A 15,121-nucleotide genomic window follows, 5' to 3' on the forward strand; every position below is an offset into this window, starting at 1 on the left:
TGCTGTGGCTGAGGCCCACACACATGCATATAAAAACAGGCCTCATATCCTATTCAGTCTAATTAAATGCTGTTTGATGATGAAAGTTGGGTTGTGATGAAAGGATGTGTGGTGTTCAGAGGTACAGTGTGAATGCATCTGAACACTGGACCTCGCCTCTGCTGTTAATTAGAGCGCAATAGGGAAGGATTAAGGACCTGACACCTGTGTCTGCTCAGTCTGATTTTCCTGATCACTCTGTGTGTGTCAGTGCTAGAAAATATCTGAGTACGGAGGTTTTGTGGCCTCTTTATTTATTTTGCAGTTGGCATATAGAGCATCATCTCCATAATCAACTATACATCTCATCATCAGAGATCACTGTATCCCAGACCATTTGGAGATTATAGACATCGTGCTCTCTGCCATTCCTAACTAATGGGGTGGCTGTGGCTCAGGAGGTAGAGCGGGTCGTTTCCTAACCGGCGGATTAGCGGTTCGATTCCCGGCTTGTCCAGTCAACATGTCGAAGTGTCCTTGAGCAAGACACTGAATCCCCAGTTGCTCCCGGTGATGTCACTGGTGTGTGAATATGTGAGTGTTTGGGAGTGCGAATGGGTGAATGGCCAAATAGTGTGAAAGCGCTTTGAGTGTGCTGTAAATCACACAGCAAATAAAAGATATACAATTACTGCTAAGAGAATAACAGGCAGGCCTTGGGGAGAACAACACGCACACCATCACTTCATACAGCATCAGTGAGATTAAGCAACAAAACTTAATGTGCATGAAATATCAGTGTTTAAAGACCCCTTGTACTTTCCACCCGATTTACAGACTGTAAATCTGTCTTGTATATAATGAGGGTACAGTGGGATAGAAAGGGCAGTGGGCCATTAAACACTGACAGGCAGCTGCAGGTGGAGAGAGCGAGCGATGCCATCCCACCAATTAAATCAGTGATGAATAGTTACTACAGGTGCCAGTTTCTCTCTGCACAGCCTTGAACCTGAAAACAACCAACACAGTTTAGGCTTTTTCTCTTACCTGCTCTTCAGTCTGCTGCTGTTGATCTATCTCACGTCAGGTCTTTCTGCCCTTTGTCATCTGTCTTCTTGTCTTTTCTACCGAGTCGCAGTTTCATTATTGGTTCTATCCGTTTCAGAAGACAGATTAGTTCCTACAAGTGGCACGACTGATGGTGCGAAGCCGATCTCCAACCCCTGGTCTTGTGTGGCTGTCGGGGTCTGTATTTGAATAGCTCAGTGTGGGGAGAGATAGAACTTGATAAGTTGTTTGGTTTAGGAGATGCTACATCTTCTTGCTGGAGCAGCTCACATGTCTGAAACATTAAATTCACTTCTGCATTGAAATATCTACATATATTTATTAAAGTTTCCCATTAGGTTAATATTTATGTATTTATTTCTGACTGACTTTGCAGTAGATGCCTATAGCAAAATGAGTTTTTCCTATTTGTTTATGCCACTTCTCCAGGAGGAGGTGAGGAGAGGATGGTGAGGAGCTTTAGAAAATACAGATGCAAATGATGGCAAGGTGGTAATCAAAGTATAATACAACCTAAAGAATCAGTTGCCACATTGATCATAAATGAGCTGCAAACGTGTTTTATCGCAAAAGTGGCCGCTGAAGGACAGGTTAGCTGATGGTACCCGATTTCTGAAAAGCTCCCAGGGGATACATGGACCACAACACAGATGCAATGCAGTGGTGTCCAGTAGATATGAAGGGTTAGTCACACAGCTTTAGGACCTTGTGTTTGAAATATTTGATAAGTTGTCACTTGCCACTAAAGCAAAACGAAGAGTCATAATGTCTCCATTAGAAGTATATACCTAGAGCTGTTTTTGATGCCAGCAGTGTTGGCAGGTGAAGCTGTCACTCCTCCCTCAGTGTAACTGTGTAACTTACAGTTTGTCTCTACATTGTGGACACATGCCTGTTCAGTGAGGCCCACGGTGGCTGGCTGGCTGACTGGCTGACTGTCAGCTCTTGGCCTGGAGGTTTCATGCTACTTTGGTGCCACCCACAAACACACACACACACTGCTGAGTCTTGCCTCTGACATCCAGCTCCTGCTCTGCTCATATCTCGCTGTTTATCCAGGTCTCTTGTTGTCCAGCTTTCTTTTCATTTTCTTTCTTCTCAGTTCTGACCGTCTTTCCTGTTTCTTATTCCGCATCTCTTTAATTTGTTTTTATTTCACTTTATGCATCTCTCTAACCCGCTGAGTTAACACTGTAAACACTGTACAAGATCGCTCTGTGTCTTTATCTCACTCAAAGATGCTCACAAGCACACTGTTTTCAAACTGGCCATTGTGTGCATTAGGCAGTGTGTGGCCTCCACCACTGAGTATCAGACTGGTGTCTGTTCGGTCAAGGCTGTGGGCAGTGTGTTTGGACTAGCTCAACAACTCTAGTTATTTTGGGTCGACGCTACCAGGAGCAAATAACAGAATCCTCTCAGCTAAAAATCCCTGTGTTTTTCAGCCACGCAGCTGAGCTTCAGCCTTGTGGAGATGGAACATTTAATCATTTCTCCATAATGTTAGCTTCTTCGCTGGTTTCCTTCTCTCTCCGAAGTTTCTGTGCCTTTGCCTTTCTTGCGCATGCTTTCAGAAATGTGCACACACTTCAGTTTGCTAAGCTGCAGGGTGGTTTACTGTCTGCTTGTTCTTCTCCTTTCTTTGCTTTCTCTAACTGACTCTCCATCTGTCAACAGCTTTTCTCTAACCCATTCTCACCATAGCAAATGTACAGTTGTTCATTTTGTTCCTCAAAGCGCCTCATGCCAACACACACACACATACATGCACACATATGTAATACATAAATAGTCCCAGATGGATTGCATTAAATCACTTAACCAACATCAGTCACCCAGTCTGTTTGCATATTTCTGAATTGTTAAAGTGAGGGTTTGGCATGTCTGCAAGTTTTGTTCTGCTTGTCCCAGTAGTAGCACTATGACTGTGCTGAGTGTTGAGATCAGGATACATTTGCAGGGTAAGGGTCAGGTTTTTCTCTGTGGACCATTTTCAGTGTGTATAGATGCTCTAAAGTGTTCCTTTCAGACACCAGTCAAACCTAAAGTAACTCTTCCCTATAACCATATTTATAATGCTTCTGTTAAGCTTTCACTTACATGGTTTCAAAGGTACGTACAGTAAATAAACACGTTTACACTTTGCAACAGCAATATGTTTGTTGAATCATAGTGTATACGTCATATCACACTGAGTGAAATACTCGAATCCAAGATAACATTTTTATGTCAGCACATTTAGATCAAATACAAAATTCTTGATGCATTCAGCATCAAAGGCAGCTGTGGCTCAGGAGTTCAGTCACTAGTTCTTTCTATGCACTTCCCAAAATATCCTTGAGTAAGACCCTTAACCCCATATTGGTCTAAAGGTTCTTTGTCCACCATGAAATTAAGGTGCAGTCCATTTTATATACATTCCAGTTAATCTCAGCTTGATATATTTGAAAAGTCTTGGGATCTTGACTAATTTCACCAAAGCTTAGTAACTCAACCTCTTGGAGTCTTGGAAGGTTACACTACACAAAAGTTAAAAGTTGTCACTGTCACATTAGGAAACAATGTCATAAATTCTTGCTGTGACTCTGTGGAGAGAGACGTGGCAGTTTGCTGCCTTGCACAATTTGTGTGATCAAAGTTGGCTGGTAAGCACTTCAGCATTTTACTCTTTTGTGTACTGGGGCTATTTCTTGCGTACTGGCACTTCTCACAAGCTGTCGGTACTCTTTTCTGCCTTCTCCCTGGGCTCGTTTGAGCAGACGAGAGCTGCAGAGGGCAGTGACTTAAAGCTGCTTTCCATCAGCCTTTACAGTAGTGCTTGAATTACGAGTGAGCCGGAGTGGGGTAGCTCCACCGCAAAAGACCTGAGCTCCCCAGAAGCAACAAAAATTTAAGTTTGGGTGGTCCCAAATATCAATAATCATATTAAATGTTGTTATATGAAGTTCTCCTCACAGGGCACCAGAGTTGCTGTTTTATGTTTAATGGCCTGTGCAGTAGGCTACCTGCAGTTTTCAGAGAAGGTATGCAACTGGCACCTTTTACTTTGAGCATTGTACTTTGGACTGAGGCAAAGAAGCATCTAATAGGATCTCACACAGCCCTAAAGCGGATCGTACCATTTCCACTCTTTAACGTGAGCCGCATCGTGACTGCAGCATGCAGAACTGACGCGCAGCGGTCTGAGTTTGTAAGTAATGTCTGTAACGTGACGGGTTGGGACATGTGCATGTGCTTCTACTCTGTGTTATTTTGTGTAGCCTAATTATTGTGTGTGGATTTGATGTCAGATCAGCGAGTCTGAACGACCAGCAAGTTTCCAGGGACCGACTTAATTGTTCCACCTAACAGAAACAGCAACATCGTTCCTTTGTTGCGTCACCTTTTTTTTGGGGGGGGGCACTGAAGAATGATGTGGTCCTGCGTCAGCTGTCTTCCACTCCACATCACTTCCTGGGATAACAACAATTTCTAATGCCCCATGTCTAATGAGTGGGCCATTATTGGGCTGGTTTTGTGTGTCCTGGTGTAAAATCACTAAGTGTAGGAATTAAAGGCGCCGTGTGGAGATGTTGACCACTTGTAGCACTGTGGAGCACTGCGTTGGTGGCAGTACCACACAATGAGCCATAGAGATATGCGAACAAAGCCAGTGAAGAAAACTGAAAGCCTGGGAACGTGGATGTAAAGAATGCATGCAAACTTTCCAAAAATTCACTTTGCAAGTGTTTTATGAGGAACAAAAACATTCTGCGTGTTTGTTTGAGCTCAATGATATATACAGTGAGTTGTGGTGAGAATTGTTCAATGTAAACATAACTTTTATTTGTTTGCCAGAAAACTCCACAGGGCATCTTTAAGTTGGGGATAGGTATGTGTGTTTCCATACTAAAGTGCATTTTATTGCTCCCTGTAGGCAAATATTCATTTCTTTTTCCTTTTCCTGTGACCCTGGAGAGCTCCAGAGTGCTGCTTAGGGACTTGTCAGTAGTGAGGATGCCATTCATCATAATCATATATCAAACAAGGATGAAGATCACAGAATGAAAAATGCTTTTGCTTATAAAAGATCATAAGGGGCAATTACGCTTTTCTCTTTGTAGCAGTTTGTATGAAGCACATGTGAAGGGTTGTCTGTTAGCCAGTTAACCCCAGACATGAATCACTCTCGCTCTCCCCTTTACTTTTTATGGCGACAATTCACAATTAGTAATTATATATTATTACATCCGTGGCGATCAATGCCAGTGCCTGACTATAATTAGAAGGACCCATGTTTGACTCATTGTCACTCTGCTCTGATCGCTGACTTCTTCTTCTGCTTGACGTGGCCCTTGTTACGCTCCGAGGAATCCAGCAGCAGCATTATCTTGCTTCGCTGAAACCCAGCTTCCCTCCTGGTTCTGCCTCAGCAGCTCTGTCTGAGGGTGTTGACGTTTGTCTGCCAGCATTTTTGCCTAGCCTTGCATGAAGTCCAATATTTAAACAGCCTGAGAGAATGTTTGATAGATACAGGCTGAAACTGACCTTTCAAGCTGGTTATAAATTCAGTTTTTAGATGCACACTCATGGATGATGGTATTCTATTAAATCTATTTTGTAAGCGCTTTTACTTATGTTTATTTGCCAGTGCTTCAGCTCCATGACTACACTTTTTGCATATTTGACCGTGAGTCATGCTTCTTGTAACAGGCATCACTTCAGCAACAACAAAGACTGCACAGGAGATAAACACATCCCATGTAACAAACCTAAAGGGCACGCTTTGTGGGCTTTCTGTGTGCACGCATGTTTGCACAGGCATCTATGGAAACTGGCAAGACAATAGCAAGGATGAGTTTCCTTCAGTCTACTCTCAGCTCCTCAGCGTTTCACTCATATATGGCTCACGGTGCATTTTTACTAGGCACATGGATCAAAAAACTAAGCCTAGTCTTTGTTTCAGTGTCAAAGGCCTCAGTTGTTCTTTGTAAACTTTCATTAGAAAACCTCTGATGATGCCGCCCTGACAGTTTCAAATATATATTCAGGCTGTTTGCACTGTATCGACACAATGCAGAATGGGCCCTCTGCTGGAAGAAATCAAAAATACTGTACATACCACCATGTGTTCACTTGACCAAGCAATTTATTGTGGCAGTGTGGGCTGCAATGAGAGCTGCCAAGTGCTCTGCCTCTTCAAGTGTTTGCACATTTAATATTATGCATATTATTACGTTTGATACATAATCAAAACAAAGAAATAAATGGGCAAGTAGAACTCTACTGAATTCCCATAAAGCTCGGGGAAGCACTCACAAATGTCTGTGTGTTTAAGGGGAATGTTGCTTAAAGTTTTAGCAAGGTGTCACCAGTTTACATGTACTGTATTGACCTTGCAAACATATAAGAACACCCTTGTTAATCACTGTGCAGTCCCATACCACAGTGTTGCAGTTAGTCCTGCCTCAAAGAAGCCAGAGAGCTTTTGGTTTAACTACAATGTTATGTTGGTGCTGTTACTTTGCTGTGTTGCTGTTTTTGTATTCATCATTCAGTGCTTTGAGAGCAAAGAGAGAGATGGATCATTTTGGGCCAGAACAGGTGAGACAGAGAGACAAAGGAGCGTTATCTGTGTTGTTCAACTTTTGGTGTAATGTGCATCTGTGCTTTTCTTCCACCAGCACAAGGCTCTGAGAAGGCCCAGAGGTCAGAATACAGATATGCGCAAACACACACATGCAAGAGCCCAGGGGACTGAACAGATTATGTTTTCACAACCTGCCTCTTCCTGCAGTGGGCTGCACTGAGTCAAGTGCGCAGGCTTTTATTTTAAAGGTACCCATGCCTCCCGAGACCATGGGGGAATACAGACAAAGAGCCAGTAACAGAGAAAACATATAAACAAACATGAGAGAGAGGAGAGAAAGCTTGCCATAAAAGCAAGAAACATCCAGGGCTCGCTGTCCTGAGCCTTGGAGGTGAGGGGAACGAGAAACAGGACTGATAACGTCAAAGAAGAAGAAAAAAAAAAAGAGAGAGTTAGGAGATCTCCTCTGTGGCTGCCTGAGTCCCTGGTGTTTGCTTTTCATTCAACAAGGCTCTTTTAAGATAAATTCAGTGTTCCCACAATTGAAAACCTGCAAAGAATGAATGTTTATATAGTAAGGAGGCGAAAATTGGTTGCCAAAGTAGGAAGACCCAGAAGAGAAGACTCGGGACACAAGAGGCATGACCACCATGCCATCTGTCGTTTTGTTTTGTTTTGTTTTTTGTTTTTGCTCCCAAGAAAAAGCCTCCAGGAAAGGGCAGACGAAAGGAGCAGAAATGGGAAAGCTTACTAAAAGGAGAACATGTTAATTAGACTTTTCCGGGACCTTCACACCACTGAATAATTTCCCAAAGCCAATCACAACCTTTCTCCTTTTTCATTCACAGACCTTCCCTCTCTGGCTCTCTGTTGCCATTTCTTTCTCACTGTCCTGCTGTCGTTATGTTTTTTGCTTGATTTAGCATGTTTATGTCTGTGGCAAAGGGACACTTCTCAATGATGCAGTCAGTGGCCTGTATAATTACACATGCAGCCATTCTGACACATTTCACCATGATGGAGGCAATGTCAGCGGGGGTTTATCCACTCTTATTTGCTTTAATCTTGGTTTTCGCAATACTGACCGGAAAATATATGAATCAGTGTCCAACGAGTGGAACCACATGTGTATACTTGTTGCAGAAAACATTACAAAACTTTATATAATCACTCTCTTCCTAGTGTCCTGCCTGTTTTCTTGGAAACCTATCAGAGCATCAATCCCCAGTTGCACATTAGCTTGATTTTAACTCGGCTTCAGTGCCAGATGTTCCAGCCAAGATAAACAGTTGCTCAGTTACGCTGCTATTGGCACCATAGGCTGTGCGGTGTGTATTTGTGCCTTGCATGTTCCCACGCTCTGACAACGGCCTGACTTTTCCATTCCATCTGGATGTTTCTCTCTGTCTTTCTTTGTTCTCTTCCACCGATGATATGATGGATAGGATGTATCAGGTCTAAGTAAGCATGACTTGCAAATCATACAGCTAAATCCCAGCTACCATATGTACTCATTAAAGTGGTGAACATGTTGTAAGAAAGGTCCTTTACACTCACTTTAACAGGAATGTTGCAAAGACCCTTACATCATGATCAACCTTTATTTTCTTGTATTGTTACAACTGAACCACCAGAGCTTTCTCTTACCACCTATTGTGTCTTCTGAATCTTTGAGTTCTTTTAAACAACAAGAAGTGAAAGATCTTTACTTAATTTTTCCCTTTGAGAAGTAACATGTAGCCTTTTATGGGTAAAGAAGAATTGCCCAGCGGGATAAATGGCGGACTTCTTACATTCATGTGAACCTGCATGGTTTTGGAAGCGGGAGGAAGTCGGAGCACCCGGAGGAAACCCACACAGGCACCCAGAACCTTCTTGCTCTGATGCTAACCCACTACACCACACTGCCACCCAGACTACCATCGGTTGCAAAATATTTTTTCTCTCCATCTTTGTTGCGCAGGACCCCAGAAGCAAGCACAAGTTCAAGATCCACTCGTACGGCAGTCCGACCTTCTGTGACCACTGTGGTTCGCTACTGTATGGCCTCATCCACCAAGGGATGAAATGTGACAGTGAGTACATTCCCTGTCTGTGTGCACCTGTGTCCAATATGCTGTGCTGGTTTCCATCCTAGAGCCGGCCCTAATGAAAACAGATGGGAATAGACTGGTACGGTGCTACACCGAGCCACATCTGCAGCCCAGGCAGAATTCACAGTCCCGCCCTGCTGAGTCCTCTCCGCGCTCCCATTCTTTCCACCCACACTCCTGTATCCTCTTCCCTTCTCTCTTTGTAAGACCCCATCCTGCACTGTATTTTGTTTTCATTTTATTCTCCTTTTCCTCCCACTTCTTTCTTTCTCCTTTGCTATACCCATTATTCTTCCTTTCTCCCACATATCATCCCTCCTCTTTTTTCCTCTGTACCAGCTTTTTGTTTCCCTTTTATATTGTTTCTCTCACGTCTCCCCTCCTTTGTATCCCTCACTGTACCTCTTCACCTCCAGTCTCCACATCCATCACCCTCTCACCCTCTCTCTTCCTCTTACTCTGTCTATCCATCTGTGGGTCTCTGGTGGCAGCCTCATTGCAGATGGTAATGGGTGCACACCAGAATAAATTGATGCAGGGAGGACATTGCCGTTATGAGCTGCCTTCCCATCTCTTATCTCTCCTTGTCTCCTCCCAGCACGACGGCCTGACAGGCTTGCCTGGTGGACAGAGGAAGAGGAGCAGGAGCAGGGATGGTTGATTAGAAGAGAGCAGAAAGAGAGAGGAGGAGGACACAAAATACAGAGGGGAGGAAAGGGAGAGAAAGTTAGAGGGCAGGAAGGGACAGAGAGCAAATTAGAGGGAAGAGAACAACTCTCATCATTGTCAAAGTATGTGTGAGAGCACAGGAAAGAGTCACAAACAAACAATCCAGATGTTTTAATTAAAGACTAATTATTCGCTTTCTCGTTTGAGTATTGTCAAGGGGTAATGTTTATGTACAGGACTGCACACAGACTTCCATGGCTGCCATCACCAGCACACATCTGATGGAGCTGAGGTGCTTCTTCGCATATTCAGGAACCAAAATTATGATCACATTCCCCATAAGCTCTCTTACTTGATGACAAAGGGAATCTTTACATTTCCACTTTCCCTTATAGTGCTTCCTCTAACATTCACGCCAAGTAACCCCACATGTGCTGAAGGAACAGCACTATATCCTCTGAGTTTGTACCAAAATTCAGTACATTATTCACAATGTGCAACTCAGTGGGATGTTGTGGAGGTTGTTAGTCCACTGGATGGTGATCTCATCTGCTTGTAGTGATTATAGCATCTCTAAGTTATTTATTGATATTTCAGTGCTAGACAGCACCCTGGAGAAAAGCTCTTTGATTACAGCTGTTACCTAAATCAGACGTTTCTGTATTTGGTGAGAATAAAAAAATCTTTTGCCACATTAGGTCACATTACTGAGTGCAAAAAACTTAGTGCCATTACTTTAACAAGACTAATCCAGGATAACGCACAGGACTCCAGGCTTTAAAATGGATTTTTAAAAATTCCTCTGCAGATAATCTCAACACTCTCTCTGTTTTGTCTGTTTTTAGCCTGCGACATGAATGTGCACAAGCAGTGTGTTGTCAACGTGCCAAGCCTGTGTGGGACAGACCACACAGAGCGTCGGGGTCGCCTCTTCCTCAAGATTGAGGTCAGCGGTGACAGACTACATATCACAGGTTGGTTTTAGTTTTTAGTCAGAAACTTGCCAGTTGTGGTCACTCGGTGAGAATCTTGCCTTAACCTGCAGTGTGCTTTACTGCACTTTCATTTTATTTGAAGTAGCTATTCTAGAGTTGGACAGCGTAGTGATTGTTTACAATATCTATACCACTTATTCCTGAATAGGGTGGCGGGGGGAGGCTGGAGACTATCCCTGCTGACTTTTGGGCGAGCGGCGGGGTCCACCCTGGATAGGTCACAGGGCTGACATGTAGACAGACAACCACACACACTTAACACTCAATCCTACGGGCAATTTAGAGTCGCCAGTCAACCTAAGCTGCATGTCTTTGGGCTGTGGGAGGAAGCCGGAGTACCCGGAGAGAACCCACGCAGGCACAGGGAGAACATGCAAACCCTGCAAAGAAAGGCCCCGGGTCGACCAGGACTCAAACCCGGAACTTTCTTACTGTGAGGCAAAAGCTGTGCCACCCTGTTTACAATATGTTTGTGATAATTTTGCAAAAATCAGTTTGATTAAGAAGCACGTAGCCAGTGTGAGGGTATACTTTCTGTGTTCAGGTGAAGTTAATCGCTGCTAATGTGCTTATTTTCTAGGAAAACGCAGGAGGCTGAAAACATTCATAAGGTATATTGTATACACATGGGCAGGAATGGGTCGCCATTTTGGAATAGAGTATCCAGTTCTCCTAATACACTACATTACAGTTTGTGAGAAAATGATGGAACAAATCAGAGTTTTACCTGAAATAACAGGAAATCAGACTTCTTTTGAATCTGCAACTGTGACTTCCAAGAAAAGAAAATAGAAGCTTTAAAAACAATGAAGTGTGCGTCTGTCTCGGCATAAAAACGAAGTCATGCATTCCTTCGTAACCATCATAACACCTCTAAATTATCCTGTCAGTCAAGAGCAGCACCTGGAGTCGAGAGCCCTTCGGTGTTAAACCCATTTGGCAGGGTGAGAAATGACTGCTGGGTCACTTCCACAACCTCTCACTTTGCCATACACACGCTCACGCAGGAGTGTGGCGAGACGGCACTGGGTCAGGGACTGTGATTGCTGAGGCCAATAATGTGTTTTAACTCAGTGGGGATCACCCAGGAATAACCTGCAGCTACAGCAGGAGCAGAGAAGCAGATGTGATTGACTAGGAAATAAATTGCTTTCATAAAAATGTTTGTTTGTGTACAGTCTTCCAAATGGCAAGACATACATTAGGGAGTGGGGAAAAAGCTGCATTTGCAGCAGTACTGAATAATTTGTTCGGGCTGCTTGCACTGCTTTTCGGTTTATTACGCAGTCTGTTTATTTGTGCTGCTGCACATCCTGCTGTTTTGCTTGTTTTACTGCCGAACAAGGTCTGAGACCCTGCAAAACAGTGACAGATACATTCTGTTGTACGTCTCTTTTGCATCTATCTGTCTGTGGATGGTGACAACCGTAATGAGGTGAAGTTGACAGCAGCGGTCTCATAAGCCCTTTTCAGATTGTGCAGATCAGAAACTGACCATTCACAGAGGGGAGTGGAAGACTCGGCTGTTACCATATCAAATTGATGCCCATGTTGTCCTTGATTTTATATGTATGCACACTAAAACACCCACCAGTTTCTTTGTGTTTATGAAAGTGTTGCTGACACTTCACACTGTATCAACTTCAAGGAACATATGACAGTTTGCTCTGCAGCACCTGCTCCTGGAATATGTGGTGCCTGACATATAAAGACAAAGCAACTCTGGACTTCTGCGTCTACTTTTCCTTGATCATACAGCTGTTTATTTGAACTGTAGTCAGTGAAAAATAAATAGGCGCTGCTCATTAAATTCCAAGGATCCTGGTCAATTAAAAGGACAGTAAAGATGAAAATGACGGCCCAGTTGAGACAGAGCTAGAGCTGTGATTGGCAGATTTTGTGTAGGAGAAAGAGAAAAGAAGATGGAGATCAATAGTGAGAAGAATTCAAGAGAGAGAGAAGGCAGACCAAGTGTGTGTTTGTTTTTTCCCCTCTCTTCTCTAATGGCAGCGGTCTGAACAGTGCAGCCCCTGCTCGTTCTCCGGCTCCCCTCTGGCTCCAACAGAGAAGTGCCTTTGTGGTTCACCGCAGCAGTGTGAACTTGATTGAATCTTTCCAACCAAGAAAGCAGACACATCTCCCAGACTCTCTCTCGCTCTCTCTGTCTATCACACACACTCCCATTTTGCCTCTCCGTGCCGTTATCTTCTCTTATCTGTTCCTTCCTCGATAAGACATCAGCATCTGTCATTCTCTCTTTTTCAGCCAGTTGAAATAACTGTTCATTCGAGTGATCCCCCCCACCCCACCTTTTTTTGGCTCTAATGTTTCATTCCCTCTTCTATATCCTCTTCCTTTTGCCTTGTTTGGATTGCTTACTTTTTTTCCCTCGTACCCCATCTTGCTTTTCTTCCTTCTCCTACTCCTCTCCCCTGATCATTGCCTCTTGTAGCACAAGTAACATACTGTAAATAACCCATGGCCATGAGCCGACATTTACTGTGTTTTAAGAAAAGGCAAACATGCAAGCATCCCTTCGTAACCTGCCTACACACACACACACAGGGCATCTGAGGATCTGGCCAGAGTGAGCACGCAGTGGTTTATTCTGGATGAGATTTCGATATTCTTGACATGCTTGCCTCAGGTTTAAAGCACAGTTGAACAAGAATAGTTTTTTTTTTCTCCACTGATGCAAGTCATAGCACTGTGTAATACAGTTTACTGTAGTTTTACTTTCTGATATTAGGCATTTTATTCTCACAAATCTAAAGTTTTACAGTTGTACATACTGTTTGTATACAGATAATTATTGTTGTGTTTATGTATATTAATCATACAGATCAGTAACATCTTATTTTAACTCTCCTTTAGCATTCATAATTAGAAAAAGGCATTATAACACTGTAATGTAGTTGTGACACATTTAATTTGAATGTATATCGTATTATTGAATTATAATTATGTTTTACTTTTAATGTTGCAGCTGATAAAGAGGGAGCTAATGTTAACTACCTTATTAATATGAAGTACTTTACATACTGCTGGGTAGCTTGTCAGTTTCCCACCAGAGAGTAATAAAGACTGATGATTGTACTGTCATTTTTTATATTAATCTGGTTCTGAAAAGTAAACACTACAGTATTTCCTTCTAAAATGTTGTGAAGTCAAAATATGAAGTAGCACAAAATGAAAATACTCTAGTAAAGTACAGATGCATCAAAATTGTACTTAAGTACCGCATTTGAGTAAATGTACTTAGTTACTTTCCAACACTGCTTTTCTTGCTGAAAAAAGCATTAAATACTAAAAATGTAGTTTTACAGCAGTGTAGGTTTTGCAAAAATACAAAGCACCACTCGTGTCTCACTGAAGAGAATCATTTCCTTCTAAATCCTGGTCTTCACTGAATTTCCATAAACACTTCCTTAAAATGGCCTCAAGCAGAAATAGAAATCTTAACTTCCCTTCGGTTCTCCCGTTCCGTCCAGCGTGTGTGATGTTTGTGTTCAGATCCCTGACACCGCACAGCAGGGCTCCATCCAGCCTTCCTCCCCAGATTATCAGGCATTCATTGGTTGCACAATGCATTGTTATGCAACAACATATTTGAATTTCAAAGCCTTTTCCGGAGATTACACATTTGACCCAGCGTAGCCTCACACGCACCCACATCAGGATCCAGATGATGTCTTTTTTAGCTGTGGCATATTTTTTATTATGCAGGCATTCAGTTGAGATACAGGAGATAATGGTAGCAAGGATAGTTTGTGTGTGTTTCATGGGCTTTGTTTCCCTCAGTATAATGGATATAATAGGAAATAGATCGCTGAAAATTTGTTGCAAAGTCCAGTTTAATTTCAGACTGGCAGAGAACAACTAGTGTATTTCAAATGTTGTGTTCAGTTGTTCTGATTTGCATTAAGTGCATGGAATAACACCCAGCACTTTAGAGAAATGATCTGGGATAAAACACACTAAATAACCCTTTTGGAAAAGAACAAACTTGAACTTTGTCATTCATTATCTCTAAACTGCAAAGGACCCAGGCTCTAAAAGTGTCAGCTAAGTGCTACAGCTTTTAATATTGTGTTGTGCTGTTACTTTTGTAAAGTCAGAACATTTGTGGCTGCTGCACTAGTGCACAATAGTTGCAGAGTGGATGCCCTGTGATAGTTTTGCTTCTTCAGTGATGCATGTTTGCAGAATGTAAACAACAGTTTCAGTGTATTTGCTGAAGTTTCTAATCCCGCTAACAGAACCTTAATATACTGTACATCTGATTCTTCTGTCTGTATAATTGTTGTTTTACTCCAAACGAGTGATAAACACAAAACATACACACGCAGGAAGGCATAGACACACGCTCTCTAATTTTATTTGTGACTCGCTCGCAAGGAGCGAGGAGGATACACAAGACTAGCAGCTCTTGTTGTATCTAAGCAACAACAGATCAGAGATGGTCCTTGATCACTGCTGCTGATGATGTTTTATGTGTGTGTGTGTGTGTGTGTGTGTGTGTGTGTGTGTGTATGTGTGTGTGTGTGTATAAAAGAGAGGGATGTGTAGAAGTCAAATTCCTGTGTGTCACTTGCACACACTCTTCTGTGGCATACAATACATATGCATTGAGTCTGTCTGTGTGAGTGTGTTGCCTCATTTGTGCTTTTACAGGCTTGTTGAAGTTGCTTTGGCATTGTTTGGCGGCTGTGTTGCCATGGAGGTGACTGATGCCTTTAACGCTGCCA

At 42.8% G+C, this 15,121-nt stretch overlaps 1 protein-coding gene across 3 annotated transcripts in view; it reads left to right on the top strand.

Annotated features, from left to right (window-relative positions):
• prkcab (protein kinase C, alpha, b) overlaps window positions 1-15,121 on the top strand; it is a 93,454-nt gene that overhangs the window by 51,458 nt on the left and 26,875 nt on the right. For all 3 annotated transcript variants that reach the window (XM_020619852.1, XM_020619849.1, XM_020619851.1), the window contains exons 4-5: window positions 8,580-8,691; window positions 10,224-10,352. In XM_020619852.1, the coding sequence (XP_020475508.1) occupies window positions 8,679-8,691; window positions 10,224-10,352 (142 nt within the window). In that variant the 5' untranslated portion in view covers window positions 8,580-8,678. The remainder of the gene's footprint in view (window positions 1-8,579; window positions 8,692-10,223; window positions 10,353-15,121) is intronic.

Source organism: Monopterus albus, unplaced genomic scaffold (genome assembly GCF_001952655.1).
Source record: "Monopterus albus unplaced genomic scaffold, M_albus_1.0 scaffold227.1, whole genome shotgun sequence".
NCBI lineage: Eukaryota > Metazoa > Chordata > Actinopteri > Synbranchiformes > Synbranchidae > Monopterus > Monopterus albus.